The sequence below is a fragment of the Macaca nemestrina genome, chromosome 5 (genome assembly GCF_043159975.1).
Source record: "Macaca nemestrina isolate mMacNem1 chromosome 5, mMacNem.hap1, whole genome shotgun sequence".
Classification (NCBI taxonomy): domain Eukaryota; kingdom Metazoa; phylum Chordata; class Mammalia; order Primates; family Cercopithecidae; genus Macaca; species Macaca nemestrina.
Window position 1 is genome coordinate 49,736,984 of NC_092129.1, and position 12,643 is coordinate 49,749,626.

At 37.5% G+C, this 12,643-nt stretch overlaps 1 protein-coding gene across 10 annotated transcripts in view; it reads left to right on the forward strand.

Moving 5' to 3' along the window:
• Positions 1-12,643, forward strand: part of LOC105465799 (utrophin) — a 579,736-nt gene that overhangs the window by 511,929 nt on the left and 55,164 nt on the right. For all 10 annotated transcript variants that reach the window (XM_071096556.1, XM_071096557.1, XM_071096560.1 and 7 more), the window contains 3 exons: positions 2,880-2,965; positions 8,173-8,330; positions 12,245-12,411. In XM_071096556.1, coding sequence (XP_070952657.1) covers positions 2,880-2,965; positions 8,173-8,330; positions 12,245-12,411 — 411 coding nt within the window. The remainder of the gene's footprint in view (positions 1-2,879; positions 2,966-8,172; positions 8,331-12,244; positions 12,412-12,643) is intronic.

The window sequence follows — 12,643 nt, forward strand, 5'->3', positions numbered from 1 at the left end:
TTTTATCTGCCTCTGGTCTTTGATGATGGTGACGTACTGATGGGGTTTTGGTGTGGGTGTCCTTCCTTTTTGTTAGTTTTCCTTCTAACAGTCTGGACCCTCAGCTGTAGGTCAGTTGGAGATTGCTTGAGGTCCACTGCAGACCCTGTTTGCCTGGGTGTCAGCAGCAGAGGCTGCAGAAGATAGAATACTGCTGAATAGTGAGTGTACTTGTCTGATTCTTGCTTTGGAAGCTTCCTCTCAGGGGTGTTCCCCACTGTGTGAGGTGTGGGGTGTTGGTCTGCCCCTAGTGGAGGATGTCTCCCAGTTAGGCTACTCAGGGGTCAGGGACCCACTTGAGCAGGCAGTCTGTCCGTTCTCAGATCTCAGCCGTCGTGTTGGGAGATCCACCGCTCTATTCAAAGCTGTCAGACATTGTTGCTTGCGTCTGCAGAGGTTTCTGCTGCTTTGTTGTTGTTGTTGTTGTTGTTGTTTAGCTGTGCCCTGTCCCCAGAGGTGGAGTCTACAGAGACTGGCAGGCCTCCTTGAACTGCTGTGAGCTCCACCCAGTTCGATCTTCCCAGGGCTTTGTTTACCTACTTAAGCCTCAGCAGTGGCGGGTGCCCCTCCCCCAGCCTCGCTGCTGCCTTGCGGTTAGATCGCAGACTGCTGTGCTAGCAATGAGGAAGGCTCCATGGGCATGGGACCCTCCCGGCCAGGTGTGGGATATAATCTCCTGGTGTGCCCGTTTGCTTAAAGCGCAGTATTGGGGTGGGAGTTACCCGACTTTCCAGGTGTTGTGTGTCTCAGTTCCCCAGGCTAGGAAAAGGGATTCCCTTCTCCCTTGTGCTTCCCAGGTGAGGCGATGCCTCGCCCTGCTTCAGCTCTCGCTGGTCGGGCTGCAACAGCTGACCAGCACTGATTGTCCGGCACTCCCCAGTGAGATGAACCCAGTACCTCAGTTGATAATGCAGAAATCACCTGTTTTTTGTGTGGCTCGCTCTGGGAGCTGAAGACTGGAGCTGTTCGTATTCGGCCATCTTCGATATTCCTTTCTTGTATTGTGACAGTAGAGTGGGGGTCATGCTGTGATGCATATTATTTTGACCATTTTTCCCCGTAGGAATCAGTTTGTCCTTAGCCACATTCGTGTACTTGTCTCAGCCCATTCACAAAGCCTTCTGTTATCCTCTGCAAGTCTATTGTCTGACTGGGTCCAGAGAGTAAACATTTCCTTCTTTTGAAAAGAAGCAAATATTGTGTTTCATGTGATAATTAGGAAACTTCTAAAAGATATAAAGTAGAAACACAGTTTGTAGCATGACTCTCTGTAGGGTTAATGTGAAACTAGTATTTCTGTAATTGTGAGAAATGAATGATTATATTAATTTAGAAAGTCTGCTTAGAAGGACTATGCTTATTTTAATATTAAGTATGAATCATTTCAGAGGTTAATTCTGAATGTCGTATACCTACATACTAAGGGTTCAGTGAGTTTATTAGATATGATTTAATATAAATTACCAACTCTAGCCTATTGAGGGAGTACTTTGAAAATACATTGCACCAATCCCTAAGCACGTTTTCCTTTCTTATTTATTGCATATTTACGTGTTGTAATATGCATACAGAAAATTCCTTTAGTACATATAATTGACAGTGGAGGAATATCAATTAGTATTACTAGTAAAAATATCAGTAAAATCAGTGATTAAATATAGTTTGGCAAGAAGACTGCATAAAATTAAAGTTACATGATTCAAATATTTATGTTTTTAAAATAGCACAAATTGTTAACTTTTATACATTCATATATTTATGTAAACTTTCAGTTACAGGTTTTAAGTGTGCTTTACTTGTGTGTTAAAAACAAATAAGAAAATTGACAATAAAAACCTAAAATGAAAACGGATCCTAAATCTGCAATAATAAAGATAGCAATAAAGGCTTTTTTCTGGGCTATGTGTTATTTCATAGCAAGAATAATATCTTATTAATTTTTGTAATTATCTTCCAATTCCTAGGAGTGGGACTACTGTGACTAACATTTGGTAGATTACTCAGTAATTCTTTGATAAGCAATGAAATTAAGAAAACTCTGTGCTTTTAAAGTTAAAAAAACATGTTTCATCTGGTCGACTTATAAGTGAAATAGAAATGATCTCTCCTTAGTGTTGTGTAAAACCATGTTCTAGTGTTGATTTTTTAATACATTCTGGTTTTAATTATAATTTGATACTTCCCCAAATAGGGATTTCACATCTGTCTAAGATCACTGACTATTAAAATTGCAATAGTAATTAATAAAAACAGCATTGACAGAAAATTAACTACATACTGAGGACTTATAATTTGCTGAATACTTAAATACCAATATTTATACTTAATTAATACTTAATTACCAATAAGTATTCAGCAAGTTGTAAGCTCTTAGTATATAATTTTCTTGTTTGTGTTCTTGTTTTTAGATATATGATTAGATTTTTCTTGCTGTATGAAGTCACATGTATAAAGTGTGCAGCTCTAGCTATTTTGAATCTTGCATCTACAATTATTAACAGATAGGTTTAATTCATAGTATTTTTAAAGGTGAAATCTTTTCAGCTTTATAATTATCATTGTCATTTTGCTTTAATTTGTCCTTCTTAGTTCATGTGTTATGTGCAAAGTGACTTCAAGCTGTGTATTCTTCTAGACTTGGCCAAACACCCTGTTAATATATGTCATGAAATTACAGTATAGGTTTAATACTAGTTGTTAAAAGTTAATAGAAAAGTTGCATCTTTAAGATATAATTATTTTTAATGGTTTACCCCCAAGAAAGTAGATATTCAGAAGCAATTAACATGCTGCATATGGTTTTAAATGCATCTAATACATTAACATTCTTATAATTTTAGGGGTCGAACTGGAAAAATTAGAGTGCAGAGTCTGAAGATTGGATTGATGTCTCTCTCCAAAGGTCTCTTGGAAGAAAAGTACAGATGTATGTAAGAGCTTTCATATACCAACAGTGTTTTTAGTAATAATAATGATTATAACAATTTACTGGAAACTTACATTATATAATTTGTTAGTAGTAATAGTTCTCTCTCTTTTTTTAAAAACCTTACTGTGCCTATACTAAGTTGGACAAAAGGTGGCAGTGCACAGACTTGGGGCTTTATGTGAAATGAAAAACTGATTATAACTAAGAGATGAGGTGCCTGGATGGAGTGAGACCTAACTACAAATTATATTTCATTTAATTCTTAGAATAATCCCTCCATAATGTAAGCATTGGGATTTCCATTTTTCTGGCTGAGAAAATTAATGCTGAGATAGGCTAAGAATCTAGTATAAGACTGCAGAGCCAATAAGGGATGGGGCTAGAATTAGATACTAGGTTTTTCTGACTCCAAAGCCCAAACTTTTTTATTTCTTTATACTTCCAATGCTTAAAAGAAAAAGATGAACTAGAACCTTTATGGACATAGATGATAATCCTAAATAAACATATTTTACCATTGTGACAAAATAAAACATGATTTTTAAATTTTTGTTATATTTAGATTTACCAAATAAATCAACAGTGTTCCTTTATCTGTCAGTTGATGAAAGATATCTTGGCTTTGGAAAAGGCTTGTGCTCAGGAGCCAAGGGGGCCTGTCTTCAAATTTCTGCCACTTAGTAGCTGAGTGTCTTTGGGCAGGTTATGTGATTTCATTGAATATTGCCAACTAAGAGTATTCCCATTTTACAGTTCAGGAAGCTGAAATTTAGCAAATTTTCTTCAACTGAAACTTGAAGCTAATAATTCCTGCTTGGAAAAGAATTAGGAGTAATGTTTAAGGTACCTAGAAATAGCAGTTGTTGAATAATTGGTAGCAATTGCCGCTGAGTCCCCAAACTCTTAACTACTATCACATATATTTTGATTTATTTTTGTTGATAAAATGTGAATTTGATCCTATCATGCTTATTCCCAGATGATTCTTTGCAGAGAAATCCATACATTTGTGGGAGAGGATTAGGGATATTCTGTGAATAGAGAGATACTAAAAAACAGTAGGATATTTGATTATAGGCCCTGTAAACTTAGTTCAGTTTTGTATCTTATGTGAACATGAGTACATTTTAATAGCTTTTCATTTCTGGGATTGCTGTGAGGTTATTTGATTTTGAATTTCAGGTCTAGACCGTGATGGCCTGTTTTTCCTACATAGTTTGACAGGAATGTCAGTGAAGAGATGTAGATTTATATGAAATGAAAAGCTGATTGTAAGATTACAAGATGGGGTGCTATGACGGAGTGAGAGCCTAGTTACCCATGCAGAAGGAGGCTTTGCACAGAGCTTTTGCTTTGTGGCATTTTATCCAGAATTTAAGTAGTTTTCAGAATCATAATCATGAAAAGATGTAATTTCCAAAGCTGAAGAAATTATCTTTTTTTTTTTTTTTTTTTTTTTTTTTGAGACGGAGTCTCGCTCTGTCGCCCAGGCTGGAATGCAGTGGCCGGATCTCAGCTCACTGCAAGCTCCACCTCCCGGGTTTACGCCATTCTCCTGCCTCAGCCTCCCAAGTAGCTGGGATTACAGGCGCCCGCCACCTCGCCCGGCTAGTTTTTTTTTTTTTGTATTTTTTAGTAGAGACGGGGTTTCACCGGGTTAGCCAGGATGGTCTCGATCTCCTGACCTCGTGATCCGCCCGTCTCGGCCTCCCAAAGTGCTGGGATTACAGGCTTGAGCCACTGCGCCCGGCCCAGTTATCATTTTTATAATGATCAGGAAAGACAAATGTTAATGAAAATATCAATGTTACAAAATTAGAAATGGATTTTTTATCATCTCTGATTTGGGGTTTCTTGTGCTTCTGAAATAATTAGGGTTCTCTGAAAGTAACAGTTATAGTGTAGAGCTTACTCTGAAATATATGCAAATTCAACCTCAAAGCTTTCATTGTCTATAATTCAACATTAACTTTCAGATTTTGGCAGGGGAAGCAGAAGCCTCTGCAGTGAAATTTCTCATATTTAATTGAATCCACAAAGTATGCCATTTTAGGACTAATTAAATAAGAAATCTCTTGGGTTTTAATCTTTAATCTAAATCTTTACTGAGATATCCAGACTTTGGAATGTCCTGGGGTTTTGTTTTGCTTTTTACTTTGAGGACCTTCACCACACTGATTCCAGTTTTTATTTCCCCCTTGATATCAGAAACTTCCTCATTATTATTTCCTTTATTAGAATTGATATTCCAGACAGTTTGCTCTTCAAATGCAACGGCAAGGCCGCCATTCAAGATCATCGGTATCTGTCTGAACATTGATTTTATTAATACAATGCCCAATGTCAGTGTCTTAACCCCATAACACTTTTTTCTCTTGGTCCTTTCCTAAGAATATCCCTTGTTTAGGTTCTAACAGTGCCCTGGTCTTTATGCTTATAGCTGGCTAGCTTCCTTGCCTCATCAAAAACACATTTACAGACCAGGCACAGTGGCTTATGCCTATAGTCCTAGCTACTTGGGAGGCTAAGATGGGAGGATTACTTGAGCCCTGGGAGTCAGAGGCTGCAGTGAGCCATAGTCAGACCACCACACTTCCAGCCTGGATGACAAAGCGAGACCTTAAAAAAAAAAAAAAAAAGTACACATTTTCAAACCATCCTTTTAAATTATCATTAGCATCTCTTCTGTGCTGATTTATTAGAATTTGAGTTTTTAGATTATGACTTTCTTATTACCCATTCCTTTACCCTGACACTGCTTTTTGTATCTGACTATAATGTTGAGAATGTGAACTTTTGTAGGAACTTTTATAAGGATTTATAGAAATATGTCAAAATGTCTAAGGACACTTTTGTCCTTATGTTTTGTGAGTAGTTTTACCTTAATAGTGGCATAGTGGTATAGCCCTATGCCTCAAAAGAGGAAAGTTGGGCATAGTTGATCTTGCTGAAAACATACTTTTATGTAAAGATTATTATACATATTCATCAACTTTTATTTACTTAACAGACCTCTTCCCAGGGACTGGTTTAAAATAAACATCATATTAAGACTACTGGATAAATATTTTTGTCTATGATAGCCTTATTTTTTTTAATGGAAAGAAACAAGTAGAGCTCTAACCAAATCCAAGTGAAAAAATTATAATAAAAATGAAATTTATCTTCATTGAATTTGCTTTCCCTATGTATGCTTATAATTAAAGCCATACTTCATTATAATTACTGTGTCAGTATCACTGAGCTTGGTTCAGTTTGAAATTTCACCATTGACGGCATTAGATTTAGCATTATATTCCTTATAAAAAGAGAGAACGGGCCAGGCACAGTGGCTCACGCCTGTAATCCCCAGCACTTTGGGAGGCCGATGTGGGTCAGATCACCTATGGTCGGGAGCTCGAGACTAGTCTGACCAACACGCAGAAACCCTGTCTCTGTGAAAATACAAAACTAGCCAGGTGTGGTGTTACATGCCTGTAATCCTAGCTACTCGGGAGGCTGAGGTGGGAGAATTGATTGAACCCGGGAGGCGGAGGTTGCAGTGATCCGAGATCGTGCCGTTGCACTCCAGCCTGGGCAACAAGAGTGACGCTCCATCTCAAAAAGAAAAAAAAAAAAAGAGAGAGAAAATGATACATTGTGATCTGATATCAGGTACTGTTTGAAAATATTTTTAGAATCCAATTAATATTTACTCCACTTTCTTCTATTCTTGGAAAATTTCACATGAAGAACATTTAGATTTTAAGTGCTTTTGAATTTTTAGAATTTATTTCCAAAAAGTATTAATTTCTATAATGAAATGGATTGTTTGTATTTGAAATTTCTTCCTCTTCCAAAAGTAACTTATCTTAGGATATTAGCTTTATTGTTGAAAATTATATAATAATTTTGATCTTCAAAGTATTGTATATGGTGAATAAAAGGTAAACCAAGAGTGGACAAAATAGAAGAGTTTTAATTTTATTGAATTAAGAGAATTATAAAACAGATCAGCTTTTTAATGAATGGAAAAACCTAAAAACTTTGTGAAAATATGCACACATTTTAAAATTTGATTAAATGTATTTCGTTACATAAAGTAAAACAAAAACAGTGTTTATAGCTAATAAGGAATGGCAGACTGGCCCGAAAGAGAAAAAGCACACCTTCTTGTACTTTTTAGTGCTTCTTATATAAAATAGATATGAATGTAAAAGTCTTTAAAATAAGTTATAATATACGTACATTTAGTAGAATATTGAATTTAGGAGTGAACACAAAAAGTTGGTAAACAAATCTGTTAAAATTTGAAGGTTTGTTATTTAAGTTACGTTTATTCTTTTATTTTTTGTTTTTAATTTTTTTTTTTTTTTTTTTTTTTTTTTTGAGACGGAGTCTCGCTCTGTCACCCAGGCTGGAGTGCAGTGGCCGGATCTCAGCTCACTGCAAGCTCCACCTCCCGGGTTCACGCCATTCTCCTGCCTCAGCCTCCCGAGTAGCTGGGACTACAGGCGCCTGCCACCTCACCCGGCTAAGTTTTTGTATTTTTAGTAGAGACGGGGTTTCACTGTGTTAGCCAGGATAGTCTCGATCTCCTGACCTCGTGATCCGCCCGTCTCGGCCTCCCAAAGTGCTGGGATTACAGGCTTGAGCCACCGCGCCCGGCTTGTTTTTAATTTTTTTTGAGTTGGGGTCTTGCTATGTTGCGCAAACTGATCTCACTCCTGGCTCAAGTGATCCTCCTGCCCTAGTCTCTCCAGTAGATGAGATTACAGGCATGCACCACAGCACCCAACTACGTCTATTCCTTTGATGAGTCATGAAGGAAGCTTTATTTTGGCTCATTCTTTCTCAGTAAGAAGGGAATTTCTTATGAAGGTCATAAAATTAATTCATATGGGCTTACTGTATCATTTTAAAAAGGAAATTTGTGTTTACTGATTTATACTATATATGCATGATTTATGTTTATATGTATATATAACCCATTCTTGCAGGAACGGGTTAACTACATGCTTCTTAAAATAATCTCATATCATATGTAATGCAGAATATTAAGATCAGAATATTAAGGTCATTGGAATTCAGGAGGCAACTAATCAGATTCATGTCCTTCTGAAATTTTGTTAATCTACATGTTTCAGTCCACATTACCAAAGGTATATTTTAAGTAAAAGAACACTGTAGGCAGATGGAAGTTAACCTCTTGCCTCTCTTTGCAGATCTCTTTAAGGAAGTGGCGGGGCCCACGGAAATGTGTGACCAGAGGCAGCTGGGCCTGTTACTTCATGATGCCATCCAGATACCCCGGCAGCTAGGTGAAGTGGCAGCTTTTGGAGGCAGTAATATTGAGCCTAGTGTTCGCAGCTGCTTCCAACAGGTAAGCATGAAGGATCACTGGTACGCAGGATGTGTTGGGGAAGGGTTTTGAGGATGTTCTGAGAAATGGGATAGGGAACTCGGGCTGGAGCCAAATGCTGAAAGACTTTGGGTACCATCCAACAAGTGGTATATTTTATCTCCTAAGGCTCATTTGCTTCAAAAAATAGCAACCCTTGCAAAGAGACTTGCTGTTTTTCTTTAATAAAAGCTACAGTGTTTAACCTGTGCCATTAAATGCTGTTCGTTCTGCCCTTTTCCTGGCCTCCTCTCCTACCACTCCTCTCCTTGCTCTCCACTTTCCAGCTGCACTATTTTATTTCCTTGTTTCCTGCCTCAGCAGTGCCTTTAGACCTGTGTCTGCTGTTTAGACATTCTTCCTTCCCCATTGCCCACTAACTCACTTCTCATACCTAATCCTTATTTGATCTTTAGATTTTAGCTTTAACTCTCACATCCTCTGAAAATCTTTCTCTGACCTCTTCAGATAATGCTATATTTTCCTATTATATTCACCTTAATATCTTCCACCTCTTCCTTCTCATACTCAGCACAATTATAATTACACACTGAATTATATAATTCATGGCTTAGTGTTTGTTTCTTCCGTAAGAACTAAGCTCCATGAAGACAAGGACTGTGGCTATCATTTTACTGTTGTATCCTGTCTTAGTTCGTTCAAGCTGCTCTAACAAAATACCATAAACTGGGTGGCTTTTAAACAACAGAAATTTATTTTCTACTGTTCTGGAGGCTGTCCATGATCAAGGTGCTAGCAGATTCAGTGTCTGCTGAGGGCCCACCTTCTAGTTCATTGCAACCTTTCTTGCTGTTTCCTCATATGATGGAAAGCTGCCTCTGGTCACACATTTCCGTGGGCCCCGCCACTTCCTTAAAGAGATCTGCAAAGAGAGGCAAGAGGTTATCTTCCATCTGCCTACAGTGTTCTTTTACTTAAAATATACCTTTGGTAATGTGGACTGAAACATGTAGATTAAATGATCTGTCTTGGGCCTCTTTTTTTGTTTGTTTGTTTTATACTTTAAGTTCTGGCATACGTGTGCAGAAGGTGCAGGTTTGTTGCATAGGTATACACGTGCCATGGTTGTTTGCTGCACCCATCAACCGATCATCTACATTAGATATTTCCCCTAATGCTGTCCCCTAGCCCCCCAACCCCTGACAGGCCCCAGTGTGTGATATTCCCCTCCCTGTGTCCGTGTGTTCTCATTGTTCAACTCCCACTTATAAGTGAGAACATGTGGTGGTTGGTTTTCTGTTCTTGTGTTAGTTTGCTGAGAATGATGGTTTCCAGCTTCATCCATGTCCCTTCAAAGGACATGAACTCATCCTTTTTTTATGGCTACATAGTATTCCATGGTGTATATGTGCCACATTTTCTTTATCCAGTCTATCATTGATGGGCTTTTGGTTCCAACTCTTTGCTATTGTGGATAGTGCTGCAGTAAACATATGTGTGCATGTGTCTTTATAGTAGAATGATTTATAATCCTGTGGGTATATACCTAGTAATGGGATTTCTGGGTCAAATGGTATTTCTGGTTCTAGATCCTTGAGGAATTGCCACACTGTCTTCCACAATGGTTGAACTAATTTACATTCCCACCAACAGTGTAAAAGTGTTCCTGTTTCTCCACATCCTATCCAGTGTCTGTTGTTTCCTGACTTTTTAATGATTGCCATTCTAACTGGCATGAGATGGTGTCTCATTGTGGTTTTGATTTGCATTTCTCTGATGGCCAGTTGACCAGTGATGATGAGCTTTTTTTCATATGTTTGTTGGTTGCGTAAATGTCTTCTTTTGAGAAGTGTCTGTTCATATCCTTCACCCACTTTTTTGATGGCGTTGTTTGTTTTTTCTTGTAAATTTGTTGAAGTTCTTCGTGGATTCTGGATATTAGCTCTTTGTCAGATGGATAGATTTTGAAAATTTTCTCCCATTTTGTAGGTTGCCTGTTCACTCTGATGACAGTTTGGTTTGTTTGTTTGTTTTGCTGTGCCTTTTGTTGCCATTGCTTTTGGTGTTTTAGTCATGAAGTCTTTGCCCATGACTATGTCCTGAATGGTATTGCCTAGATTTTCATCTAGGGTTTTTATGGTTTTAAGTATTACATTTAAGCCTTTAATCTATCTTGAGTTAATTTTTGTATAAGGTGTAAGGAAGAGGTCCAGTTTCAGTTTTCTGCTTATGGCTGGCCAGTTTTCACAACATCATTTATTAAATAGGGAATTCTTTCCCCATTGTTTTTCTCAGGTTTGTCAAAGATCAGATGGTTGTAGATATGTGGTGTTATTTCTGAGGTCTTGGGCCTCTTGTATAAGGGCACTAACCCCATTCAAGAGAGCTCCACCCTCAAGACCTAATCATTCCCTAAAGTCTCTACCTCCTTGTACCATCTCCTAAGTGGTTAGGTTTTTAACATATGAGTTTTGGGGGGACAAAAACATTCAGACTATTAGATTTCCTGCACTTTGAACATCATACCTACTTTAATAAGTATCTGCTAGATAACTGAATTAAAATGTCCTGAGTTCTTTTTAAGACAAGATTTTAAATATATATATACATTAAAGATGTTATTAAAGTATCAGTTTTTTTCTTTGAAACTATGCATACAAAAGAAAGATACACAAAGTTTTATACTGATCTAAGTTACTAATTTTAAACTGAGAAAGCACTTTAGTTTCTTTTTAATGTTTACTGCATATAAAGACATTTTAGAAATGTTACTACTGATGTTATACATATGCATAAAATACAAGTCTACAGATATTTTGGCAAAGCATAGCCAGTGATTTATCATTGCTAGGGGAAAAAAAGGCTCACACCATATCTTTGAGGAGAATTGATGTCATGGGTTATTACATTTTATAATGGCCCTTTTTCTTGTTTTAGAAATACAAAAAATATCAAATGCAAATTCTAAATATGATTTATAGTTATACATGTAGGTTCACAGAATAACCTCAACAGCAACAGGAGGATGAAATTGTTAGAAATTTTAGCTTTGCACATAGGAAAATTGCTTAGTTTTGGGACTTATAGAGGGATTGGGGAGTTTTATGTAATTTATCCTGATAAATTTGAAAATCCTGCAAAGTACATCCATAGCAATATGGTTCCCATGTGATGATATAATGGGACTGGAGCAAGCAGGACACACAAAAATGACAGCTTTTATTTAGCATTTATAATGGCCTTCAAGTTTGTAAAATTATCAGTGAGTCTTTCACAAGTTTTTACTGTCTTAGATGAATTTTTTTTTTTTTTTTTTTGAAATAGAGTCTTGCTCTGTCACCTAGGCTGGAGTGCAGTGGCATGATCTCGGCTCACTGCAACCTCCACCTCCCAGATTCAAGCAGTTTCTCCTGCCTCAGCCTCCCGAGTAGCCGGGACTACAGGTGCATGCCACCACGCCCAGCTAATTTTGTGTGTGTGTGTTTTAGTAGAGACGGGGTTTCACCGTGTTGCCTAGGCTGGTCTCAAACTCCTGAGCTCAGGCAATCTGCCCACCTTGGCCTCCCAAAGTGCTAGGATTACAGGCTTATGCCACCACGCCTGGCCGAACTAGTTTTATATAATTATTTATGTAAAAAGATTACTTTGAATTGGGTGGTTTTGGTTTTTGCTTTTGTTTCTTTCAAAAGCTGAGTATATTGAAGTCTTGGTATTTTTTTACTTCTTCCTATGTGACAATTTCTGCTTTTTCTACTCATAAGTTCTAGAATTTTCTTGACTTGAAGAACCTTAAAGCATTGTGACTTAACTGACATGGAAAGAGTTACATAGTTTCCTCTTCTGCACAAATTTTCAGAAGATTATGAAGCAACAGCACTTGCTACCATTTAAATGAAGACATTTCTTCACTTTTAATATATATCTTTTTTCACCAGAATAACAATAAACCAGAAATAAGTGTGAAAGAGTTTATAGATTGGATGCGTTTGGAACCACAGTCCATGGTTTGGCTGCCAGTTTTACATCGAGTGGCAGCAGCAGAGACTGCAAAACATCAGGCCAAATGCAACATCTGCAAAGAATGTCCAATTGTCGGGTTCAGGTAAGGCGTGCCAGTGCTGGAGGAGGCTATTTTCTGTTCCCTTTGCGTAATCTCAGTGGTACGTCTATCCTCCATTCCCATTTGGAGGTTTGCCTTCTAAATAAATGGTGTGTTCAGCATGTCTCATCTATCAAAAAGTAGCATTTCTTCTTATAACTACTACATGAAGCATATTTTATTATTGTTGCTATTATTATTTTCATTTACACTACTTTGGTCAGAACCAGAGATT